This window comes from Podarcis tiliguerta (genome assembly GCF_965153285.1).
Source record: "Podarcis tiliguerta genome assembly, chromosome: 6".
NCBI classification, from domain to species: domain Eukaryota; kingdom Metazoa; phylum Chordata; class Lepidosauria; order Squamata; family Lacertidae; genus Podarcis; species Podarcis tiliguerta.
In genome coordinates this window covers 33667771-33688964 of record NC_139539.1, presented here as the reverse complement: position 1 = coordinate 33688964, position 21194 = coordinate 33667771, and the positions used below count along the sequence as shown (strand labels likewise).

The 21194-nt window shown below is 45.9% G+C and overlaps 1 protein-coding gene and 1 long non-coding RNA gene across 2 annotated transcripts in view; one reads left to right on the top strand and one right to left on the bottom strand.

The window, feature by feature from the left end:
* Positions 1 to 744: 744 nt before the first annotated feature.
* LOC310679425 lies at positions 745 to 3313 on the top strand. Its single transcript, XR_014512247.1, has 2 exons — positions 745 to 1996; positions 2360 to 3313. It is a non-coding gene; the product is annotated as an uncharacterized lncRNA (long non-coding RNA).
* A 5004-nt stretch (positions 3314 to 8317) lies between these two features.
* The window catches only part of DENND2C (DENN domain containing 2C), a 55665-nt gene continuing 42788 nt past the window's right edge, over positions 8318 to 21194 (bottom strand). Inside the window, exons 10-19 of the mRNA XM_083444300.1 lie at positions 20957 to 21026; positions 20561 to 20638; positions 18089 to 18229; positions 17049 to 17197; positions 15975 to 16152; positions 15153 to 15194; positions 11740 to 11845; positions 10421 to 10660; positions 9344 to 9430; positions 8318 to 8672 (exon numbers count right to left, since the gene is read on the bottom strand). Coding sequence (XP_083300426.1) covers positions 8641 to 8672; positions 9344 to 9430; positions 10421 to 10660; positions 11740 to 11845; positions 15153 to 15194; positions 15975 to 16152; positions 17049 to 17197; positions 18089 to 18229; positions 20561 to 20638; positions 20957 to 21026 — 1123 coding nt within the window. The 3' untranslated portion in view covers positions 8318 to 8640. The remainder of the gene's footprint in view (positions 8673 to 9343; positions 9431 to 10420; positions 10661 to 11739; positions 11846 to 15152; positions 15195 to 15974; positions 16153 to 17048; positions 17198 to 18088; positions 18230 to 20560; positions 20639 to 20956; positions 21027 to 21194) is intronic.

Below are 21194 nucleotides of genomic sequence, written 5' to 3'. Positions count from 1 at the left end.
CTTATTTTCTTATCTCTGTTGGGCAGCTGAATGTGCATGTGTACTCCGTCTGTTTCCCCTCCTCCCATTTCGTTGCGTGGGCACTGGAAACCCATGCTATGCCACTGCCACTGACCCATCAAGCTCAACAGTCCTAACGAAAGCTCCCCAGGATTTCAAAGAGGGTCTTTCCCAGCCCTCTCTGGAGAGGCAAATGATTGAAACAGAAATCTGCTGCTTGCAAAGCATGTTGTTTACCATCATAGCTCAGTGATAGAGTATCTGTCTTACAGAAAGGCCCAGGTTCATCCCCAGTATCTCACAGTAGAACTGGAAATGTCCACGGTCTAAAACCCTGGAGAGCCAGTGCTTGTCAGTGTAGACATCACTGAACTAGACACAGCTGTGATCTGACTGTATAAGATAGCTTCTTACGTTCCACTGAGCTGCAGTCTTTCTCCACTCCTAGAATTGTTGTCTATAAAGCTATACAAGGCAGCAGGTTCAGTGATGTCATATTGGGTTGGTGCACATCTGGTAACCAGTACTTCTTAGCAGATAAACACACCACAATATTCTGTACAAGCTGCACCTTCCAGACATGCATCCAGGCCCTTCCGTTTACAATGCTAAAGTTCTACTTCTGGCAAGGGCACAACACATCCCTCTGACTTTAAGAGCTCAGTCTTTCTGGAAGAACTAGACATGCATAGAGCACAGATGGTGTCGTTATCATTGACAGACAGGAAAAAGAGATGATCCAATACACAAAAACACAGCGTATTTTATTTGAACCAGTTCCTTAAAGAACTTGGTTTATTACAGATCTGTAACTGTACATATAGTTTTGGTTTCATCTAAACACCACAAAATATGGCTTTATCCAGAATGAGCAAACAGGGTGCAAAAACACACATAGGTGCTACACAGGAGAAAGACAACCACTGAGAAGAAGTACGCAAGGTCTGAAGGAAAGTGTTTTTATGGAGATGAGGAAAAGATGCATGTTTCGCATCCAGGAGTATGCAACAGGAATTATTAAAGTGGGTTTCATACCCTGAGGCCTAAAGTAACCCAAATGTGGATATGAATAACAGAATCACAGGTGAACTCTTCTTCCTGGTCTTCTGATCAAGTGCAATAGTCTTAAGTGCTGAAAAGCTCCCACAAAATCAATGACCAGATCCGCTTCTTCTCATCAAGAATCTAGTTCTGTAAGGATGGAAGCATGAGAGATTCGAAACAGAATCGCAGCAATGGTTCTAAAACACGTGAGAACAGAAATTGAACAAAATCACTTCCTTTGTGTCTGGGACCCACTTGTTACGATGTGATCCTGTGCATGATTACTCATAAGTACACACATCCCTGAGATTTACTTGCTCCCAAATTGGTGCACATAGGATTTTAGCCTTGGGCTGAAATCCCAAATGCTTTCTAAGGAGCAAATCCCACTGAATGTTGAGGGACTCACTTCTGAGTAAACATATATGGGATGGGCTGTTGGCCTTGTACAACCAACTCAGGATTAAATGTAAAAAGTTCTCTGATGTTATTGTCATATATACATTTGACGTTTTGTCTTCATGTTTTTTGGCACAGCAAAAAAAATAAAAATCAGGAACTGTCCCCACTAAAAGAAGCACCTTTCAGATACAAGCATTAATATATAAATATATTTTAAAAAACTACGAAGACCTGAAATTCACGTTTCACTCAAATCCAGAGGTCAATGAGACTGTAAGGCAGAGAAAAGGCAATTTGGTACATCAGCGCTCTGGACGTCAAAGGAATTTCTCGTGTGATCATTTGTTATGATTCCAAGGCTGTACAACAGTCCCATGCATTCATCCTGAGTCTATTTCCTACATGTAAACATATGGTAAAGCGCCACCGGAGTGTAGTCTTTGGCTACATCCAACAGGTCCACAGAGGCAAGAATAATTGGAGTAGTCTAATACTGCCTTGTAAATAAGCCCTCCAAAGTTGCCAGCACCCCAAAAAAGTTAATACAGTGGTGCCTCGCAAGACGAAAAGAATCCGTTCCACGAGTCTTTTCGTCTTGCGGTTTTTTCGTCTTGCGAAGCAAGCCCATTAGCGGATTAGCGCTATTAGCACTATTGGCAGTTTAAGGGCTATTAACGGCTTTTTAAGGCTTAAGGGATTAGCGGTTTAGCTGCTAAAAGGCTCTTAGCAGCTTAGCGCTTCAGAAAAAGGGGTTGGGGAGCGGGAAAAAACTCAAAAAAATTCGTCATTTTCGTTTTGCGAAGCAAGCCCATAGGGAAATTCGTCTTGCGAAGCGCCTCTGAAAATGGAAAACCCTTTCATGTTGCGGGTTTTCCGTCTTGCGAGGCATTCGTCTTGTGGGGCACCACTGTAGTCTCCTGGGGGCTGGCAAAAGGATGGGAAGCAGCATTTCTATGCTGGGCATGGAGGAAGGGACTTTCCCTCCTCTAGCAACCTGCTTGGTTTCTATGCTGGGCTCAAAAGAGGGACAGGGTGCTCAGTTCCTGCTTTGCCAGCCTGCCTGCAAAGTCCTTAAATACAAGGCTGGTCCAATAAGAAAAGGACATGCTGTGCCATAGTTGATTAGGGAAGTGACACAGGTATTTGCCTTTACACTCTAAACAGCTGTTGGAAATAGTGTGCAAGCTACCAGGAGGAATAAGGGTTCCCTAAAAGCAGACAACAACAGACCTTGGTGTAGATGAGGAAGAAAATGTTTTTGATGAATGTTCAGCTGTGGTAAATTAGAGCAACGCTTTACAGGGAAGAACCCATTTCTATCCCACCCATTTCACAACAAAATGCAATGGTAAGAAACTCACTTTTCTTTTACCATACTTCTGTATCATACCAAAACAAACTCATTTTGAATACCACTTTTTGATTTTGATTTTGTTTTTTCAAAAGTCTTCATATTCCCAAATTGGGTTTAAACACCATTTTCTTGGCCAGTAAACACCAGTCTTGACTGAGGTATATCCCCTGATGTAGCAAAAGCAGGTCTGCAAAAAGGCACAGAAGTTGTATATTTGCAGCAGGTTGAAGTTTGCAGTATAAAAACCAATAGAACAAACAAAGAAGTGGGTGTTCTCGTCTTGCTTTCAATATTTGAAAAACAGAAAGCTTTGAAAGACATAAGTAAAGCCAACAGTTAATAAGAGAATGTGGCTAAACCTGGGCCAGTAACAGAGGACGTAACAGGAAGACGGATGAACAGGCCCTAGAGTACAGGTTTGCCTTTCCAGTTTTAGAGGAAGTTCCCAGGTGCAGAGAATCTCTGCAGTGCAGTATTGTCATAGGTCAGTTCCTGAATTCGTGTTTTTTTTTTTTAATTTCTGGTTCATTCCTCTTATTAAAAGGTATCAGCTTAGCCCTCAGGGCTACTTTGAGCAAGAGTCATTTATAAAAACAGAAGGGTGTGTTGTGTATTGAGTCAAAGGATTTTATATCTGTATTATTATTGTCTATATTTGCATTAGGGTAAAGTAACTGCCTTTTGGTTTCAGGGGGTACAGCTACTATTGGTTCATTTAAACTGCTGTATTTGGATCCTCTGTCTTATTGGTTTCCTCCAAAAGGCAGGACTGTGATTGCCTGATATTGTTCCCTCCAAAATGTATCCTTTCTAGCTAGTCCCCTGTCCCTATAAATGTAGCTTTCCCCTCCTCAGTCTTCAGTCTTGTTTGCTGTAATAAAGAAGTGTTACTAGAGAACTGTCTCCAGCAGATTATGTCAAGAGAGCTGAAATCACAAACCCCACGTCACAACAACTGGCGACGAGGATGGGATCCGGAATGCTGAGGAGCGGTTAAACGCAGCCCTGCCTCAGAGTCCGGATTGCAGCTAAGAACAAGACTCACTGGCCAGCTGAGAAGACGACCCTGCCACAGGACAATGGAGAGTCCAAGGGTATTGGAGCCCTTCCAGCCATCAGAGCCCCACACGTGGGAAGACTACGTCGAACGCTTCGAGTTCTTCGCAGTGGCTCAAGGGATCACCGATGCCAGCAAAAGAAGGGCCACATTCCTGAGCTACTGTGGGCCTGAGACCTTCAAGCTGGCCAAGGCATTGCTTGCTCCAGCGAAGCTAAGTGAGACATCTCTCAAAGATATTCTTGCCTGCCTAACAAGCCATTTGGCGCCTACTGAGACCAAGATGGCCCGGCGGATGGAGTTTCATGAGAGGCAGCAGCGTGCTGGGGAGTCTGTATCTGCATTTCTAGCTGAACTGCGGAAGCTCGCTCAGCACTGCGACTTCCAAAATCTGGAAGAGACTCTCCTGGATCGGTTTATCGGTGGTCTGAGCAGCAAGAAAGCCAGAAGACGCATCGTGGCTAAAGAAGAGGTTACCCTTGCTTCAGCCTTGAAGGAGGCCACCGCCACGGAGAATTATGAAAGAGAGGAGCTTGATGCCAGTCGCAAGGCCCCTAAGCCACAGATAGAAGTTGCGCATGCCATGGACGAGCTAGAGGCTACTCCGAGCCAGAGCCCAGTCCGTGGGGTCGAGTCAGTGCGTCAGGCCTGCACAGTGCACAAAGATCACCGAGGCAGGTGTCCAGGTTGTGGCGGAAACCATGAGCGGAAGAGTTGTCGTTTCCGGGATGCTATGTGCCGGACGTGCGGAAAGACAGGTCACATCGCCAGGGTCTGTAGATCGGCGGCGTTGGGAGCGACAGGAACACCTAGACTGGAGCATCGCAGACCGCCCACAGCAACCCATTTTCTAAAGGACTGCCACTATGTAACGGAGATCAACGGGAGGGTCGTGCAGTTCCCAGCGCAAGGCAAGGCACACGTCAAGGTGAAGATTGAGGGTCAGCAGTGCGACATGGAGGTGGACTCCGGATCTGGATTCACTATCGTGTCGGACCAGACCGCGAGGACATTCTTCCCCAGGGGTAAGTTGCCCCCTCTGGAGCCCTTCCCGGCAACCTTGCAGTCATACTCAGCGGGCCGCATCCATGTTATGGGAATGTGTGCCGTGAGAGTTCAGTTCCGGGACAAACAGGCTGTACTCAAACTGGTGATTGCGAAGGGCAGTCGCCCCAGTCTCCTGGGCACTGACTGGTTCCCCGCCCTGGGACTGAGTATATCAGGGCTTAATTCAATCCAAACCTGCCCTGAGATGAGCGAGGCATTATGCAAAGAGTTTGCTGGTCTCTTTAATGGAAAACTGGGTTGTTATAAAGGGCCCCCAGTTGACTTCGAGTTGGACCCTGGGGTGGCCCCAATCCGACTCAAACCAAGGCGAGTGCCATTTGCACTGCAACCCAAGATCGAAGCAGAGCTGGATAAATTGGTCAAGCAGGGAGTTCTCTCACCCGTGGACTCTGCTAAGTGGGAGACTCCAATCGTCACGCCCCTTAAAGCAAATGGGGAAGTCAGGATCTGTGCAGATTACAAATGTACTATCAATAAGGCACTCAGGGGAAACTCATACCCCATTCCAGTCGTATCACATCTGTTGGCTAAACTGGCTGGGGGCAAGGTGTTTGCCAAAATTGACCTGGCACAAGCCTACCAACAGCTGCCAGTAACCCCACAATCAGCGGAAGCACAGACTATTGTCACACATAAAGGGGCGTTCAGAGTTAACAGATTACAATTTGGAGTTTGTGTGGCCCCAGGGATTTTTCAAGGGCTCATGGAACGCCTGTTAAGAGGTCTGCCGGGGGTCTTGCCATTTTTTGATGACGTTTTGATTGCTGGAAAAGACCCACAGGAACTGGTTGCGCGTGTCCGTGCAGTGTTGCTCAAGTTCAAGGAGGTGGGGTTGCAACTGAAAAAGGAAAAATGCAGTTTTGGGGTGCCAGCTGTGGATTTCTTGGGGTTTAAAATTGATGCATCAGGCATCCACCCCACAGATGCTAAGATTAAGGCCATCATCGAGGCACCACGACCACAGAACAAGACGGAGTTGCAGTCATTCCTGGGACTTATTAACTTTTATCATTCGTTCTTACCCCATAAAGCTTCGGTAGCTGAACCATTACATAGACTGTTGCAGAAAAAGAATGTGTGGCGATGGGGGCAGGGGCAGCAGAAGGCTTTTGACTCCTTGCGAAGAATGCTGAGTAGCGGGAGCGTCCTTGCTCATTATGATGAGTCAAAGCCGCTGGTCCTGGCATGTGATGCCTCTCAATACGGCCTGGGGGCGGTGCTGAGTCATAGGGAACTGGATGGGTCGGAAAAGCCCATCTCTTTCTATTCCCGTACGTTGTCGCCCACGGAGCGCAACTATGCTCAAATTGACAAAGAGGCGCTTGCAATTGTGGCAGGAATCAAAAAGTTCCATGATTATGTGTACGGTCGCCATTTCTCCATTGAAACGGACCACAAACCACTGTTAGGGTTGTTCAACCCGAACAAACAAACGCCACAAATTCTCTCCCCCAGAATGTTGCGTTGGTCTATATTCCTGAACGGGTTCCAGTACACCTTGACCCATGTGCCGGGGAAACGGTTGTGCCACGCTGATGCGCTGAGTCGATTGCCCCTTCCTGGCGGGAGCAATGAGGATCCCGCTCCAGCGGAGCACATAATGATGCTGGAAACACTTCCGGGGGCTCCTGTAACGGCTACTGATATAGCTGAGAAAACGAGGAAAGATGCTGTTCTCTCCCGTGTGCTCACTTGGGTGGGGAGGGGGTGGCCAGGTGGTCCGCATGAAGACAAATTCAGGCCTTATGCGACAAGGCAGCACGAGTTGTCCATGCATAAGGGTTGTCTCCTGTGGGGAGATAGGGTGATCATCCCAGCACCACTGAGAAACAGGGTGCTTGAGACGCTTCACATGGGACACCCGGGAATGGTCAGGATGAAGTCGCTAGCCCGATGTTATGTGTGGTGGCCTGGAATGGACCAGAACATAGAACAATGGGTACGAACATGTAAGGCATGCCAAGAGGTGCGGCCAGAAGTGGCCAGAGCACCAGTTCACTGGTGGGAGCAGTCCAGATCTCCCTGGAGCCGGCTGCACTTAGATTTTGCTGGGCCATTCCAGGGGAAGGTCTTTTTGGTTGTCGTCGATGCATATTCCAAATGGTTAGAAGTGGCGATGGTCCCTAGCATGGCATCAGCTGCCGTAATCAAGGTGTTGAGGCAGCTGTTTGCAACCCACGGGTTACCTGAGACCATTGTATCAGATAATGGGGCAGCTTTTGTATCCCAAGAATTCAGGGCATTCTTGGCTGATAACTTCATAAGAGGGGTCACATCCGCGCCCTTTCACCCATCCTCCAATGGGCAGGCTGAGCGCATGGTAAGAACAGCCAAAGAATCCATTGCGCGCTTAATGGAGGGTAACTGGTCAGCTCGCATCGCGCGAATGTTATTTTTGCAGCATGCGACGCCGTGTACTGCGACGGGCAAGTCGCCAGCTGAGCTGCTCTTGGGTAGAAGACTGGTAACGGTGCTGGATTATGTCCACCCGGATAAAATGCCAAACCATAATTCAAGAGCAACCCCCCAGGCTGAGACTGACACAACAAGGTATCTCGCCCCTGAAGATCTGGTCTGGGTGAGGAACTATTCACGAGGTTCGCGGTGGGTGGCTGGTGTGGTCACCCGGGCTAGTGGACCTGTGTCCTATTATGTAACCTTGGAAAATGGGCAAGTTTGGAAGAGACATATAGATCAGCTGAGGCGCCGGGCGCTCAGCAGGGAGGAGTCAGATAATTCATCCCTGGCTAACGACGCAGAGCTGCAAGACCAGAGTGAAAATGGCCCAGAGGTGCAGTCACCAGGGGCTTCAGCAAATGAACCAGGGTCTGCTAGTCCTCATGATGACGAGGTACAGGTAGGGAACCCTGAGATGTCTGGGACTCCATCTGTTCCTGAGGAAACCCCTATAGCAGCCCCTCTACCACAGGTAACACCCAATCCAGAACCGGCAACGCCTGTTGTCAGGAGATCAAGTAGAAGTTGTAGGACCCCACAGTACCTGAGAGATTACGTCTGCTGTGCTCACTAGGGGGGGAGGGGTGTTGTGTATTGAGTCAAAGGATTTTATATCTGTATTATTATTGTCTATATTTGCATTAGGGTAAAGTAACTGCCTTTTGGTTTCAGGGGGTACAGCTACTATTGGTTCATTTAAACTGCTGTATTTGGATCCTCTGTCTTATTGGTTTCCTCCAAAAGGCAGGACTGTGATTGCCTGATATTGTTCCCTCCAAAATGTATCCTTTCTAGCTAGTCCCCTGTCCCTATAAATGTAGCTTTCCCCTCCTCAGTCTTCAGTCTTGTTTGCTGTAATAAAGAAGTGTTACTAGAGAACTGTCTCCAGCAGATTATGTCAAGAGAGCTGAAATCACAAACCCCACGTCACAACAGGGTGTAGGAAGTCTCTTCAGGCCAAGCAGCATAAACAGGGATAGTTCACACAGCTAATTGGATTCTCCTTTGTAGACCAATTCTACAAAGACACAGAAGCCTAGTTTCTCCCAGTAATAGTCCCGTTGGACTGGGCACAGCAAAGATTTGAGAATTCCACCCAGATCTGATGTCCTTTCTTCCAATTATTTGAAGGGTATCTGAGCCTGAATTCGAGTCATCCCATCTGACGCTGCAGCAACAGGCAATGTGGCGCCCCCTTCTGACAGCCAGGCGAGAACATGAAACCACTCTTAGCAGCAATTTTGCACTCAGCTTCTTCTCACTTCTTTTGCAGAAATTTCATTTTGCTACCTAAAAGGAAAAGCATAAAATAAAGAAAAATGGTAAGGCTGAGACATGCATGGGCATGCCTATTTCACTGCATTCATTAATCGCTTCCCATGAAACACACCGAAGCAGTCAGCCATAAAAACGTCAGCAACAAAACGTACACAGAAACAATTTAAATCCAATACATAAACAGGCTGAGATAAGAATCTCTACTTTAAAAGCTTGTTGGGAAATGAAGGCCTTCAGCTAGTGCCGAAGAGATAACATTAATTACACTTGTCTGGAGGAAGTTCTAAAGGGGAGATTCCCTCACGCCAAAAGCCAGATTTCTACATTGTGCAGAAAGAACCTCAGGATGAGATGGTATCTGCACAAACCTTAACCAGAGGGTGCTCTAAACACTTCTACAGGGCCTGTATCAGCTGTGGTGTTTAAGTTTGGTGTGGATAGGGCTGATTTTCACCCGAAAGTATTTTGTAAAACTCTCACAGCAAGCTTCCAAGCGGTTGGTTGCATCCTGCCCAGGGCCACATCTCACCAGCCCATTCACCATTTGGAAAAGCTCCACAGCGGGTGCAATGGAGGCAGAGAAGGAGGCTTATTATCAAGGCTGAAAGGTTTCCTTGGTAGTTCATAGTTACACAAATTACAAGCGACCAAGGCAGCCAAGAACAAGATTGAGCATTATTTACCCAAACTACGGAGGATTTTGTTCATCCCACTTGGCTCAGACTCTGGAATGGTCTCCAAATACTCCAAGGCACGGACTTCAAACAAGCCTAGAAAAAAAAGGAAAGCATCACTTAGACATGCATTGCTCTCTCTCTTTTGGGATGAAGTTTCAAACAAAATTACACATGAGAAAGCCCACATGTGCCCCAAAGAAGGGAAATACCCATACATTGCCTAAAAGGGATGAGTGCATGGATGCAGCCAGGCATCCTGTTTATAGCCTCTTATTCTGGGTTAGAGATGTTCTCACGTTCTCCAGCCTTTACCTCCTCCATGGCAAAGGAAAAGTTCAGCTTCTTAATTATTTCCCGGTTCACTACCCAGGCAGCTGGTACAAGAGCTGGAAGAGAGTCTGAAGCTTTTCCATCACCTCCAGTTCTGGTATTAACTTAAGTGAAGGGAAGGGGCCTCCTCTCCTGTTTATAATGCCGACAGCTACCTGTCTAATTCTTTAATAAAGTAAAGCCAAGCCAGCCTTATTGTTTGAAGGCATTTGAATTTCATTACAATCTCATTTAAAAGTTAATCTACAACTCCTTGGAAGTGTGGATAAGCCTTCACCCCACTTCCCTAGAACTAAATAAAGAATGCTTTTGGGGAAGGCAGCAAAGGAGTGTCACTGTTTCCAAGCTCAGGACCTGGAAGGGCTCACAACTGAAGGCAATCCCAGAAGAAGAGCACAGGACATTCTGCGGGCACAAAGTAGCTCTGCATTTCTACCATTTTCACTTGGTTTATTTAAATCGATTTTCATTGAAAATTCCCAAAACACAGGGTCATTTTTAAAAAATCACCATACACAATAGATAGGGCCAAGAAAATAAATGGCTATCCAAAACAAACGTGTCCCTCCAAAATGAGGAGAAAGCAGGTGGTCAATGGTCCTGGTTACCTGCAGTAGCAAAACATTTTAGAAGGTACCAGATATTGAAAAACAATCAAACTTGGATTCCCCTTTGGCTGTTTTAGATTCTTGTGCAAGTACCACAATTGTTCTACACAAAACAAGAATAAGGACTGGATTTGGCAAGCATCACCTTTAACCCCGCTCTTCCGTAGCTCTCGATCCTGTATGAAACCAGCGAACATTTGCGTCTCCATGAAGATGTCTAGGAAATGGCGCACATTGCGGGAGGTGTGGGACTTCCGGAAGGGATCCCGCTGGAACACCCGCTCTCCTTTCTCAGTGACGTGCATGTGCAGGGAGTAGTGCCCCACAATCTCCACGAAGAAGCGCACAAAAGCCTCCGAGACCAACAAGTCCAGAGTCACGTCACCTACCAGAAGGCACAGAAAGCAGTCACATCTCAACCTTTGGAGAGATCAACCTCAACTTCGTTCCTAAAGGCTATGAAGGGACCATGCATCCTATTGGCTGGGTCAGAACCTAAATCTCGACCTACATATCTCTATTTAAACAGAGATAAAGAAACTTGGCACATAGCTCAGGATGTCAACAGCTTCAGTGGGTACAATAACTGCACTTTTAATGGGGAGCTGGGTAACCATCAACATGGATGTGCAGCAGTAAGGGTGGGTCTGGGAATCCAAACAACCACTTCTCTGTTGCCAAGCAGTAGGATGAGTGTGCAGTTTGCTGGAAGTGGGAAGCACTGTGCACATGCTTTTCCCAGTCACCGTTTCCCCACTGCAACCTCCTCTTCTCCCCTTCGACACTGGGGAGTTAAAGCCCCTTCCTGACACCTTTTCCTCTGCCAACCACTTTCCCCCCACCCCACTTTGCCACTTTGCAGTGGAGATGTCTGGAGATTTCCACACCACCATATTTTCATGGGCTTCTCCTTTTTAATTATTATGATTATTTTACTTTATTTTAAGTTTTCCAGTTTTACAATTACGCCTTTTTCCTATTCTTACACAATAACTCTGCTTGACTTCCCACCCAGCATCCCATGACAGTTCTTTTTACATCTTGCTTAGCTGCATATACATTAATTCCTTCACCTTATTTTCCACACTCTCATATTTTTCATATTATCAACTGTTGGTCACGAAGTATCCCCTTATCTGGAATCTATATCTGAGGTCAATTTTTTGTAAATATCCCCCTAGATACTCCCACTCACTCCTTTCTTATTTTAAATGCCATACTGGTAAGCTCTGCACATTCAATTAGTTTGTATAGCCATTGTTCTTTCCCTGGGGTCTCTCTTTGTTTCCAGTATCTTGCATCTACTATCCTTGCTGCTATTGTTGCATATAAAAACAGGTTGTGGGCTTTCTTTGGTAACTCATTCCCAAGTACACCCAGAAGAAATGCTTCTGTTTTATTGGGGTAAGTAAATTTGAAGATTTTCTTTAACTCGTTGTACACCATCTTTCTGATCCAAGTCACCTTGTGTGTAATTCCGCTCCCGAGACAAGATTTCATTTCTCTCTTCTAAGATCTGTACGAGTGCAGCCTGGAGCTTGTGAGGTAGGATTTCATCTTCATCTGAAACCTTTAAAATAAAAGGGGAGGAAGCAGAATGGTGGTAGTTAACATGTATTCCAAAACAGGAGCATGTGACATCACTAAAATGTTTCATGAAGTACCGTATTTTTTGCTCTATAAGACTCACTTTTTACCTCCTGAAAAGTAAGGGGAAATGTGAGTGCGTCTTATGGAGCGAATGCAGGCCGCGCAGCTATCCCAGAAGCCAGAACAGCAAGAGGGATTGCTGCTTTCACTGCGCAGCGATCCCTCTTGCTGTTCTGGCTTCTGAGATTCAGAATATTTTTTTTCTTGTTTTCCTCCTCCAAAGACTAGGTGGGTCTTGCAGTCTGGTGCGTCTTATAGAGCAAAAAATACGGTAATTATGTCACCTACCACATGAAATTATTTCAGCATGCAGTTTAAGAGGGCACACCTCATGGCTATACATAATTAAAGTGTGGAACCAATTAAATTTTATGTTTAAAGCAGATGAGGTGGTTTCCAATGTTCATCATACACAGAGCAGACCCACTGAAATCAATGGACTTAAGTAAGTGAAATCCATTTATTTCAGGGGATCTACTCTGTGTATAACTTAATTGTACACAACTCATTATCAAAAATATTTTTTAAAAAGCATTGCAGATGTTGATACAACCACTACAGATTTCTAGCCCCTAGAAATTCAAAAACTAAACTAAAATCAAATAAATATCATAAGGTCACATCTTAAGACAGATCCTTTGAATAAACAACTCCCATGCACTGGCTCCAATGCAGAACAGACCAGTGGAGCGAAAAAAGGAGGACTGCTCGGTGTGAAGAGTGTGGATAGGGAGAAGTTATTCTTCCTCTATTGTTATATTAGAAACTAAGGTGGAAGATTCAAGAAAGGGGAAAAGGGCATGCTTCGTCACACATCACATGAACTACAGCCTGCAATTTGCTACCATAAGATGTGGCAATGTCCACTACCATGAACAGAGGATCAGATAAACAGACAGACGATAAGAGAAACTGATGTACTCCTGAGGACCTTTATAGCTTTCTATAATTGAAACCGAAAAAAAATCTTAGCAAATTGCTTCTATTTAACCCTTTGGCCTATTTAACCCTTTGGCCTGAACTCCTTAATTCTTGTCCTCAGTTGGATCAAAATCTAGATACAGCTGCCTGCTTTCGCTCTCATGCAAGCCACCCTTCCTTCCCTCTCTGCCTGCTGCCTCTCCACCCACCTTGGCCACTGCTGAAGTTTAAAACCGTAAATTCCTCTGGGCAGAGACCTCTCTTTTGCCATGGACAGAGATACCATTACACAAACAACAACGGCCTGAGATTAGCAATGCCTTTCAAACATTCTAATATACTGAAGTACTAGATATTGGGCAAATGCAATGACCCAATTACTCCTGAGTACTCCTTAGCCAGGAGTTGTGCATTAGAACTATAAAGCCTAATGACGTTTCATTTTGCTTGGTGGACAGTTTGCACTGAACAGTTTGTTAGTCTCCCCTGCTTTGCCTGGGGGAGCACCTTCGGGCAACAGGGGAAAAGGGAAGCCAGCAGAGAATGACACCACTAGATATTATTTTAAGAACAGCTGACTACAGGAAACTCTCAACTGTCTAGACTCTAGACAATGAGGAGAAGAACTCTTGTGGAGAGGAAACACAGAAAATAGAAGCAGCAAGATGCAAAAGAGACAATAGCTTTCTAAAGACCAAAATACAAGTCACATTACAAGTATACAGTGGTACCTTGGTTTGCAAGCGCTTTGCACTACAACCATTTGGGATTACAACCACGTCAAACCCGGAAGTGCAGATCCTTTTTGGGGGGGATTACAACCCATTTCTTTTGGATTACAATCAATTGGGGGGGGGGGAGCCCATTGGCAAAAGCGCACCTTGGGTTACAGCCTGCTTTGGTTTACAACCAGACCTCCGGAATGGATTATGGTTGTAAACCAAGGTACCACTGTAGTTTTTCCTTGTGCATTTTTATTTCAGAACAGCAATCATGGGGCAGGCAGCAACGATCAGGACCAGGACTGAAGAAAGTGGGGGAAGGGACTCAAACCTTTAGCACCCATCCCCTTAAAGCTATTTGTGTGAGAAGCAAAGCTGCCATTGGTCCCAGCAGAAGCTTCTCTGATGCAAATAGTGACTCAAGGGGGGGGGGGGAGAGATTTTCAGCAGAACTATGGCATGGGAAGAAAAGGTTTAAAATATCTCCACCCATGCAATTCCCAGCATCTCCAGATACGGCTGGGAAAGACCTCTGCCTTAAACCTGATCTAGACAGGCAAACATCTGACTTGATATAAAGCAGCTTCCTATTTTCCAAGAATAACCACAGTTTATGGATTGGACAACACAGTAAACTGAGGTTAATTTAAAGCAGAAGCTTCCAGTCTCATTGCAGCCATGCTGGGAGTGGGGGAGCGATGGAGAGCACAGAAGTCCAAGGGGAGCTAGGTTCATTCCTATCATGCTAAACCACGATGACCATGGGCTCAAGCAGTAGGGAACCCCATTGAACTTAAGACCCATATGCTCATCCTCCTTCTTCCCAAGCGTGTCTAGGAAAGTGTTTAGTTTCACTTTCCACAAGACCTGGCTTGTTGTTAGCTGCAAACCTAATATTGTGGTTTCAAAACACACTCTGGTTAATTAAGCAAGCCAACTTTGTAATCTACTGTTTGAAGTTAAGTTTGTTTAGAAACTGACTAAAGTCTGGAATTCATGGTGACTCCTTCCTGCTCATGCACATAGTTTGAAAAAATGCTATCCCATTATGTGAGAAGTGGGCCAACTGGAAATTTTGGCCACAGCCCCCTACTAAGTTTCAGCTGTCTTAGGAAATACCACTTCCCCACAGAAAACATTTGTTGATACCTAAGCCACTCAAATGCACAGACAAAAGAAAAACTCCCTTGGGCAATCTTATCTCCCTAGAAGCCCAGCATTCTGCGACCCCTCTTCCCAGTCCTCAGAACCACAAAATGACAAAACTAATAATCCTTGATGTCCTTTTTCCTCATCAAGTGTAGACAGTTTGGGGCAGAGGAAATCAGGTAAATGGCAAATGGGAACAGATTAAACCCCAATTTCCCCCAGCTTTGCAGTCTCAATCCAATTTGTTCCCTGTTCCTTTTAAGCTTAAACAAAGAGTCAGCAGATCTGAACATGGATCGCCAATGTGCAGTTTGGTCCTTAGCTTCTTTTGTGTATTTATCCCCACTCCACTGCCTGTAAGGCCCCATTCCGGGGGGGGGGGGGAATTATTCTGCTTGCTTGTGAAGCAGCCAGTAGCTAAGTAATTTGACTCACCTGTTGTAAAAATGTATCTGCGCACAGATCAACAATCAGTACCTAAGGAAAGAGATAGATGGTTACTGCATATAATCCACAAACCCCTTGTGCAACCCACAGTCGCCCTATCCTGATTCATATGACACTGTGACAACAGGCTATTGTCTGGCTGCATGGAACAGATAACACAGATCAGATAACATAAGCGCAACCCTTCTTATCAGGTGACCGTGGTATCCATCAATCGTTGGCAATCCGGGATAGGACAAAGTTATCGCTTCATAGCTCTGACTTCAGTTCAAGCACTTTGGTGGAAGCTATTGCACATGGAGGGAGTCACATCTACAATGGCAGCACATTCCAACTGAGAAGAGAAGGAAGGGGGAGCGGCCTCTACAAATAAAAATTCAGATCCCCAGCCCCATCAGAGTCTTTAAAAAGTTATTCTGTGTAAATGGGCTATTGAGCAAAGAGTTATGCTGATACCAATGGAGAGCATTCAACTAACATGTTCCATCAGGACAAGAATTGCTCTGGAGGGTTGGGGGGATGCCTAGATCAGATTTAGGGGGTGTGGGGTGGGAGGAGGGGGACAGAACATTCTACTGCACAAGCAGAAATCCATGGGCTGATGAACATTCACTAGCACTACACTGGATACAGTGTATCACTGATGGACTCAAGGTTCGTGCAAGCGTAAGAATTAAGCTTATTGTCTTAAATGAATAGGTCACCCCAGAACACATCACTAAAACTTTCACCTTCTCCTCACTAATATGGTGTAATAACTGGTGCACCACCACCCCTTACATTTCCTCCTGAGGTTTTCTCAGATCTCACCTCTTCAATGGGCAGGTCCTGGAGCTGAGTTAAGGAGCAGGAGAGGATGCCAATAAGGAAAGGGGTGGGTGAGCAGACAATGTCTATCATAGAATCTGGCAGGACAGGGATATAAGTGTGTTGCCAGGTGAATGGGTAGAGTGCTGCAACCACAGCATGACCACATTTGGACAAGGTGCTAAGTGAGGGAAATAAAACACAAAAGCATTAGTCAGTATATGAAGTCCCTGACTGATGAAAAGCACCCCTAATTTAGAGAAATTAATTTAGTACAGGTAAAGGCTAAAATGTGATGTATGTAATGGTCCCATGCAAGAGAAAATATGTGATACTTTTGGAACAGTACCACTGCAAAATAGAGGTAGTTAACTGCAAGAATGAATGCTGTCCCATAATAAATACTCCCTGGTTCCAGAAAGCCAGAATCTTAGTGGGAAAGAATACAGGCTTTTCCATGGCATGGAAGTTTTCTAAGTGCAATTTGTTTTTTATGGAGGAAAATTTGATCTTCCACCACAATTATGAAGTTGTACAGTTCCGAGATGACTGTGTAATGCACTTTTCCCGAGTACAAAGGAGCATAGGAATATAGGAAACTGCCTTATACCAAGTAAGACGATTGGTCCATCTAGCTAAGCATTGCCTGCACTGACTGGCAGTGGCTCTCCAGCATTTCAGACAAGATTGGAGATGCCAGGGATTGAACCTGGGACCTTCTGCATGCAAAGTAGGTGCTCTACCGCTGATCTACAGCCCTTCCCCAGCTGGCCCTGCAATTCCAGATTTTGGTGTCAGGTTCCATGCAAGCTACACCTTATGTGCACACTTATGTAAGGGTAGACCAATAGTCTTTTTCCCCAGTAATTCATGAATATCTGCTTCACATTTCCAGAGTTTGCATTTTATGGTGGCTGAATTTGGATGATGATGATGATGGTAGTCTATACTGTATATGCATTAACAAGAAAAGTTGTAATTATTCTGTGGCATGAAAGGTTCAGAAAGGGTGGAGTGATACACACACACACAAAGATCTTGCCAAGCCAGGCAGGGGACTTGTCATTTCAGTCTCACCTCAGATTGTCAGCAACAAAGATCACCCTCCTTTCCAGCAGGAGAGAAGCGCAGACTTGGATCAAGTGAGAGACGCTGAGGCACTTAAACAGGCATTCAAAGTCAACATGTTCCAGACGCGAGTCCAGGGGACGGCAAAGCTCAATTACCTGAGAGCAGACAATTGTAAATGAGTTATGGACAAGAAGTGAGCTATTTTGTTGTTGTGTTCTCTCCTGAAACCCAAAATGTTGAGGTGGTACAGTCAGTGGCGTAGCGTGGGGGGGTGCAGGGGGGGGCCGGCCGCACCGGGCGCAACATCTGGGGGGGGGGCATGGAAGAGACTCGAGTGCTAAAATCCACAGGTTAGGGGGCGCAAATTACTTGCCTTGCCCGGGTGCTGACAACCCACGCTACGCCACTGGGTACAGTGGTACCTTGGTTGCCGAACTTAATCCGTTCCAGGAGTCTGTTCAACTCTCGGAACGGTTCGAAAACCAAGGTGCGGCTTCCGATTGGCTGCAGGAGCTTCCTGCACTCAATCAGAAGCCGCGGAAGCTACGTCAGACGTTCAGCTTCCCAAAAACGTTCACAAACTGGAACACTCACTCCCGGGTTTGCGGTGTTCAGGAGCCAAAACATTTGAGTACCAAGGCGTTTGACAACCAAGCTTTGACTGTATTCAATTAAATAACTATAGGAGCAGAAAGGCTTCCTCTTCTCCCTCCACACATGCACTATGCCACCCCCAAATCTGATACAAGGGTTGGGGGAACCCCCAGAACAGATTTAAGGGGGTGCAGAAAGGGGAAGGGAAGTCCCACTGTGCAAATGGAAGTCGTTCCGCTCATGCATTTATTTAGGTAGGTGTGTGCTCATAGACTTGGCAAGCTCTGAATTGTGTCCCAAAAGGACAGATAAAGGATGCCAGCAACCCTCTGGAAATTGCTTTATGGCTTGCACATTCTGGGCAGTGAAGCAAGCCTTCCTCCGGGTTCCTACTGCAATCATGGTGATCATTCCTCACGCCTTTGCTAGGCAACAGTGCCTTTTGCCGTTACCTCATTTCCTGCTCCCGGCAGGAAACTCTTCACAGTGATGGTGCGCCCAGGAGCAGGGAATGGTGCCTCCATGACGCTGCGCATGAATGGGTGCACCAGGGCTGGGGACATCTCACGCCTCTTCTCCACTTCATCCAATATCTGCATGAGAAGAATTTACTATTACAAGACTGGTTCTTCCTGGCCACAACACAAGTGAGAAACAGATGGATAGCTCAGCTGGTTATAGCGTAGTGCTTAGGGCACCAAGATTGCAGTTTTGATCCCCACAAGGGACAGTTCCATATTCCTGCATTGTAGGGGACTGGACTAGATTATTCTCAGGATCCCTTTCAACTCTATGATTCTATGAAAGCAGAGAGGATTGACACTTCAGCACTTCAGCTGATGTCCTCTCATAAGATGTGCTGTGTTATTGGCACATGATATAAAGGCACATTCATTTCCCTCCCCCAGCAAAGATGTGTCCTTCATTGTAATGGCACAACCATCCAGAGAAACCAGTTTTCCAAGTTAATTCACTAGAAAAGTGAGTAAGTGAGTAAGTCACCGTGTCACCAAGTGTGGGCGGTCCCCACCCATCCAGGACACACCCCTAGGTGCATCCCCCCCCCCAATTCCACCTTCCTCACATTCAATTCCTCATTCCTTCACCTCCCCTAGCTCATTGTGAGCCACTTTCAAAGTTTGTTGTCAGCATTCTTCCAGACTCCAGCCGCCTACGCTTCCTTCACAATACTTTATTAAGTCGTGTAACGTATTTAAATACACACACATCCCATTTGTTTTCCACGGCTGTCTCTTTTACTTTTCTAAGTGGCCGCTAGTGTGCTTGGAGTAATACTGATCGTGTAATGAGATCTGAGATCTTACTGTATGTTACACTGTGCATCTCAAGACAAATGGGGCAGTGGCAGTTTTACCCTGGGGCCAAAGCAGAAGGCAATCCAAATCACCCCCTAATCCTACAAAAAACAATGAGTGCGCATTTCCTCCTTGCTCATGAATTCACACCTAAAATCCATCAATATGGTGCATGGAGGATGTAAATGGTTCAAAGAGAAGGCCCAAAGATGCTTAAAATTGAAATGCTATTAAATGTTAATGTTCAGTTATACATTCCTTTATATGACTGATAATATTGCAGAGAGAAGTTAACAGTTTTTCGAAGACAAACCTAAGAACTGCCTTGCTGGATGAGACCAATGGCCCATCTTTCTCTCACGGGGGTCAACCAGATGCCTGTGAGAAGCCCACAAACGAAACATGAGCACAACAGCACTTTCCCCATCTTTGATTCCCAGGAACCGGCATTCAGAGATATACTGCCTCTGACACTGGAGGCAGAACATAGCCATCATGGTTAGTTGCCAGCCAGATGCCTATGGGAAGTCCAAAAGGAGCTGCTGGCAAACAATCAGGATGCCTTGTGCAAATCTCACAGATCAGTTTGGCAATGCCACAGCGACTACGTATAATGAAGGACGTGAATCAGAGTTCTGGTTTTGACCTATAAAGTCTTAAACGGCTCAGGGCTGCAGTGCCTCGAGGACCATCTGTCCCCTTATGAACTGACCCAGACCCTGAGATCACCATCTGAGACCCTTCTTTGTGCGCTTCCTCCACAAGAGGTCCAGAGGGTGGCAGCACAACAGGCCTTTTCTGCAGTGGCTCCCCATTTGTGGAATGCTCTTTCCTGGGGGGTTCGCCTGGCGCCTTCATTACGTATCTTTAGGCACCAGAAAAAAACCGTTTCCCTATAACCAGGCCCATAACATTCTATGTCCTTTAAAATGTGTCCTTTAAAATTTGTTTTGTTATGTTATGTATTTTGTGTTCTCATGTCGTACTTTTATGTTGTGATCGTCAGATGAAGGGCAGTATACAAATTTAATAACAAGCATTCTAGGGAGTGGACAGCTGTTATATGATGAAGTCTCTTCAGAATACGTTACAAACCACATTGAACAAATTATTGTCATTTTGCCAGTCTGCAGCCAGCAAGGCAGTTTTCTCTGCAGTCTTCCTCAAAGCATTACACTTCTCTTCCAGTAAGAAGGGAACTGAAAGCTTGTTTCTTAAGAGCTTCTTTAAATCAAGAAACCACATCTTTTCCAGGCACAACTCTGGGGGCTGGAGAAAGCGGGGTTGGCTTTGGTTTAACCTTTACTGGTGCTGATTTTGCTTCCACCCTACTAAAGGTGCATTAAGATCCAACCCTTCCCCTCATTTCCTTTACTACAGGGTTGAGGAGCCTGTAGCCCTGCAGATGTTGCTGAACTACAACTCCCATCATCCCTGGCCTGGCCCTGCTGGCTAGAGCAGATGGAATGCAACTAACTGCTGTAGAACCACGGGCTCCCCACCCTGGTCGGCAGGTGCTGTGAAAAGATGTGCCATCCCAACAACCAACAGCAACCCTAGAAAGGCATTTTACCACTTTCTCTATGAGGTCCAGGGCAACCCACTCACCTTAGAGAAAAGGTTGAAGCAGCCGAGGCGACTCACCATGCAGTATACCTCAGGCAGTCGTTTGCCTTTCCCTTCTGGCTAAAAAGGCGACAAGAGCAGATCTTTAGGTGCAAAGCAGTGGAACGTGCAAGAAGGCTAGACTGCTAAGGATCTCTCACGCTACTGTCACCTGAGCATCCCTGGTTTCAGCTTCTACATAGTGTATCTTCCCTCCACCCTCCTTTTCCTTCAATATGCCAGGCTTAAGAATTATTTGAAACTGCTCAGGCATATAGCCTGCTAGCCACTGCAGTGGCCCTCAAAGCCAATCCATCCACAGGACTGTGGACATGCACTCATCTTTCACCTGCAGCTGCAGAGCTTTCACGGTAGCATCCAAGACAGGGAGCTACTTACCAGGAGCTTCTTGCAATATCCGAACCAGCGGCTGCCATCCTCACCAGTCAGCACAAAGGAAAACGTTTCGCTGGGAAAGAGAGAAAAAAGTAGATTGCCATGTTGACTGAGCGAGCACAGCAGGAGTTAGCCTACCCTGCAGAGGGCCCCATCTTCACAACGTGAATTTCACTGCTGGGCATAAATGACACAGCGCTTGTCCAGTTCCTAAATCTGTTTACAGCAGATATTTCATCAG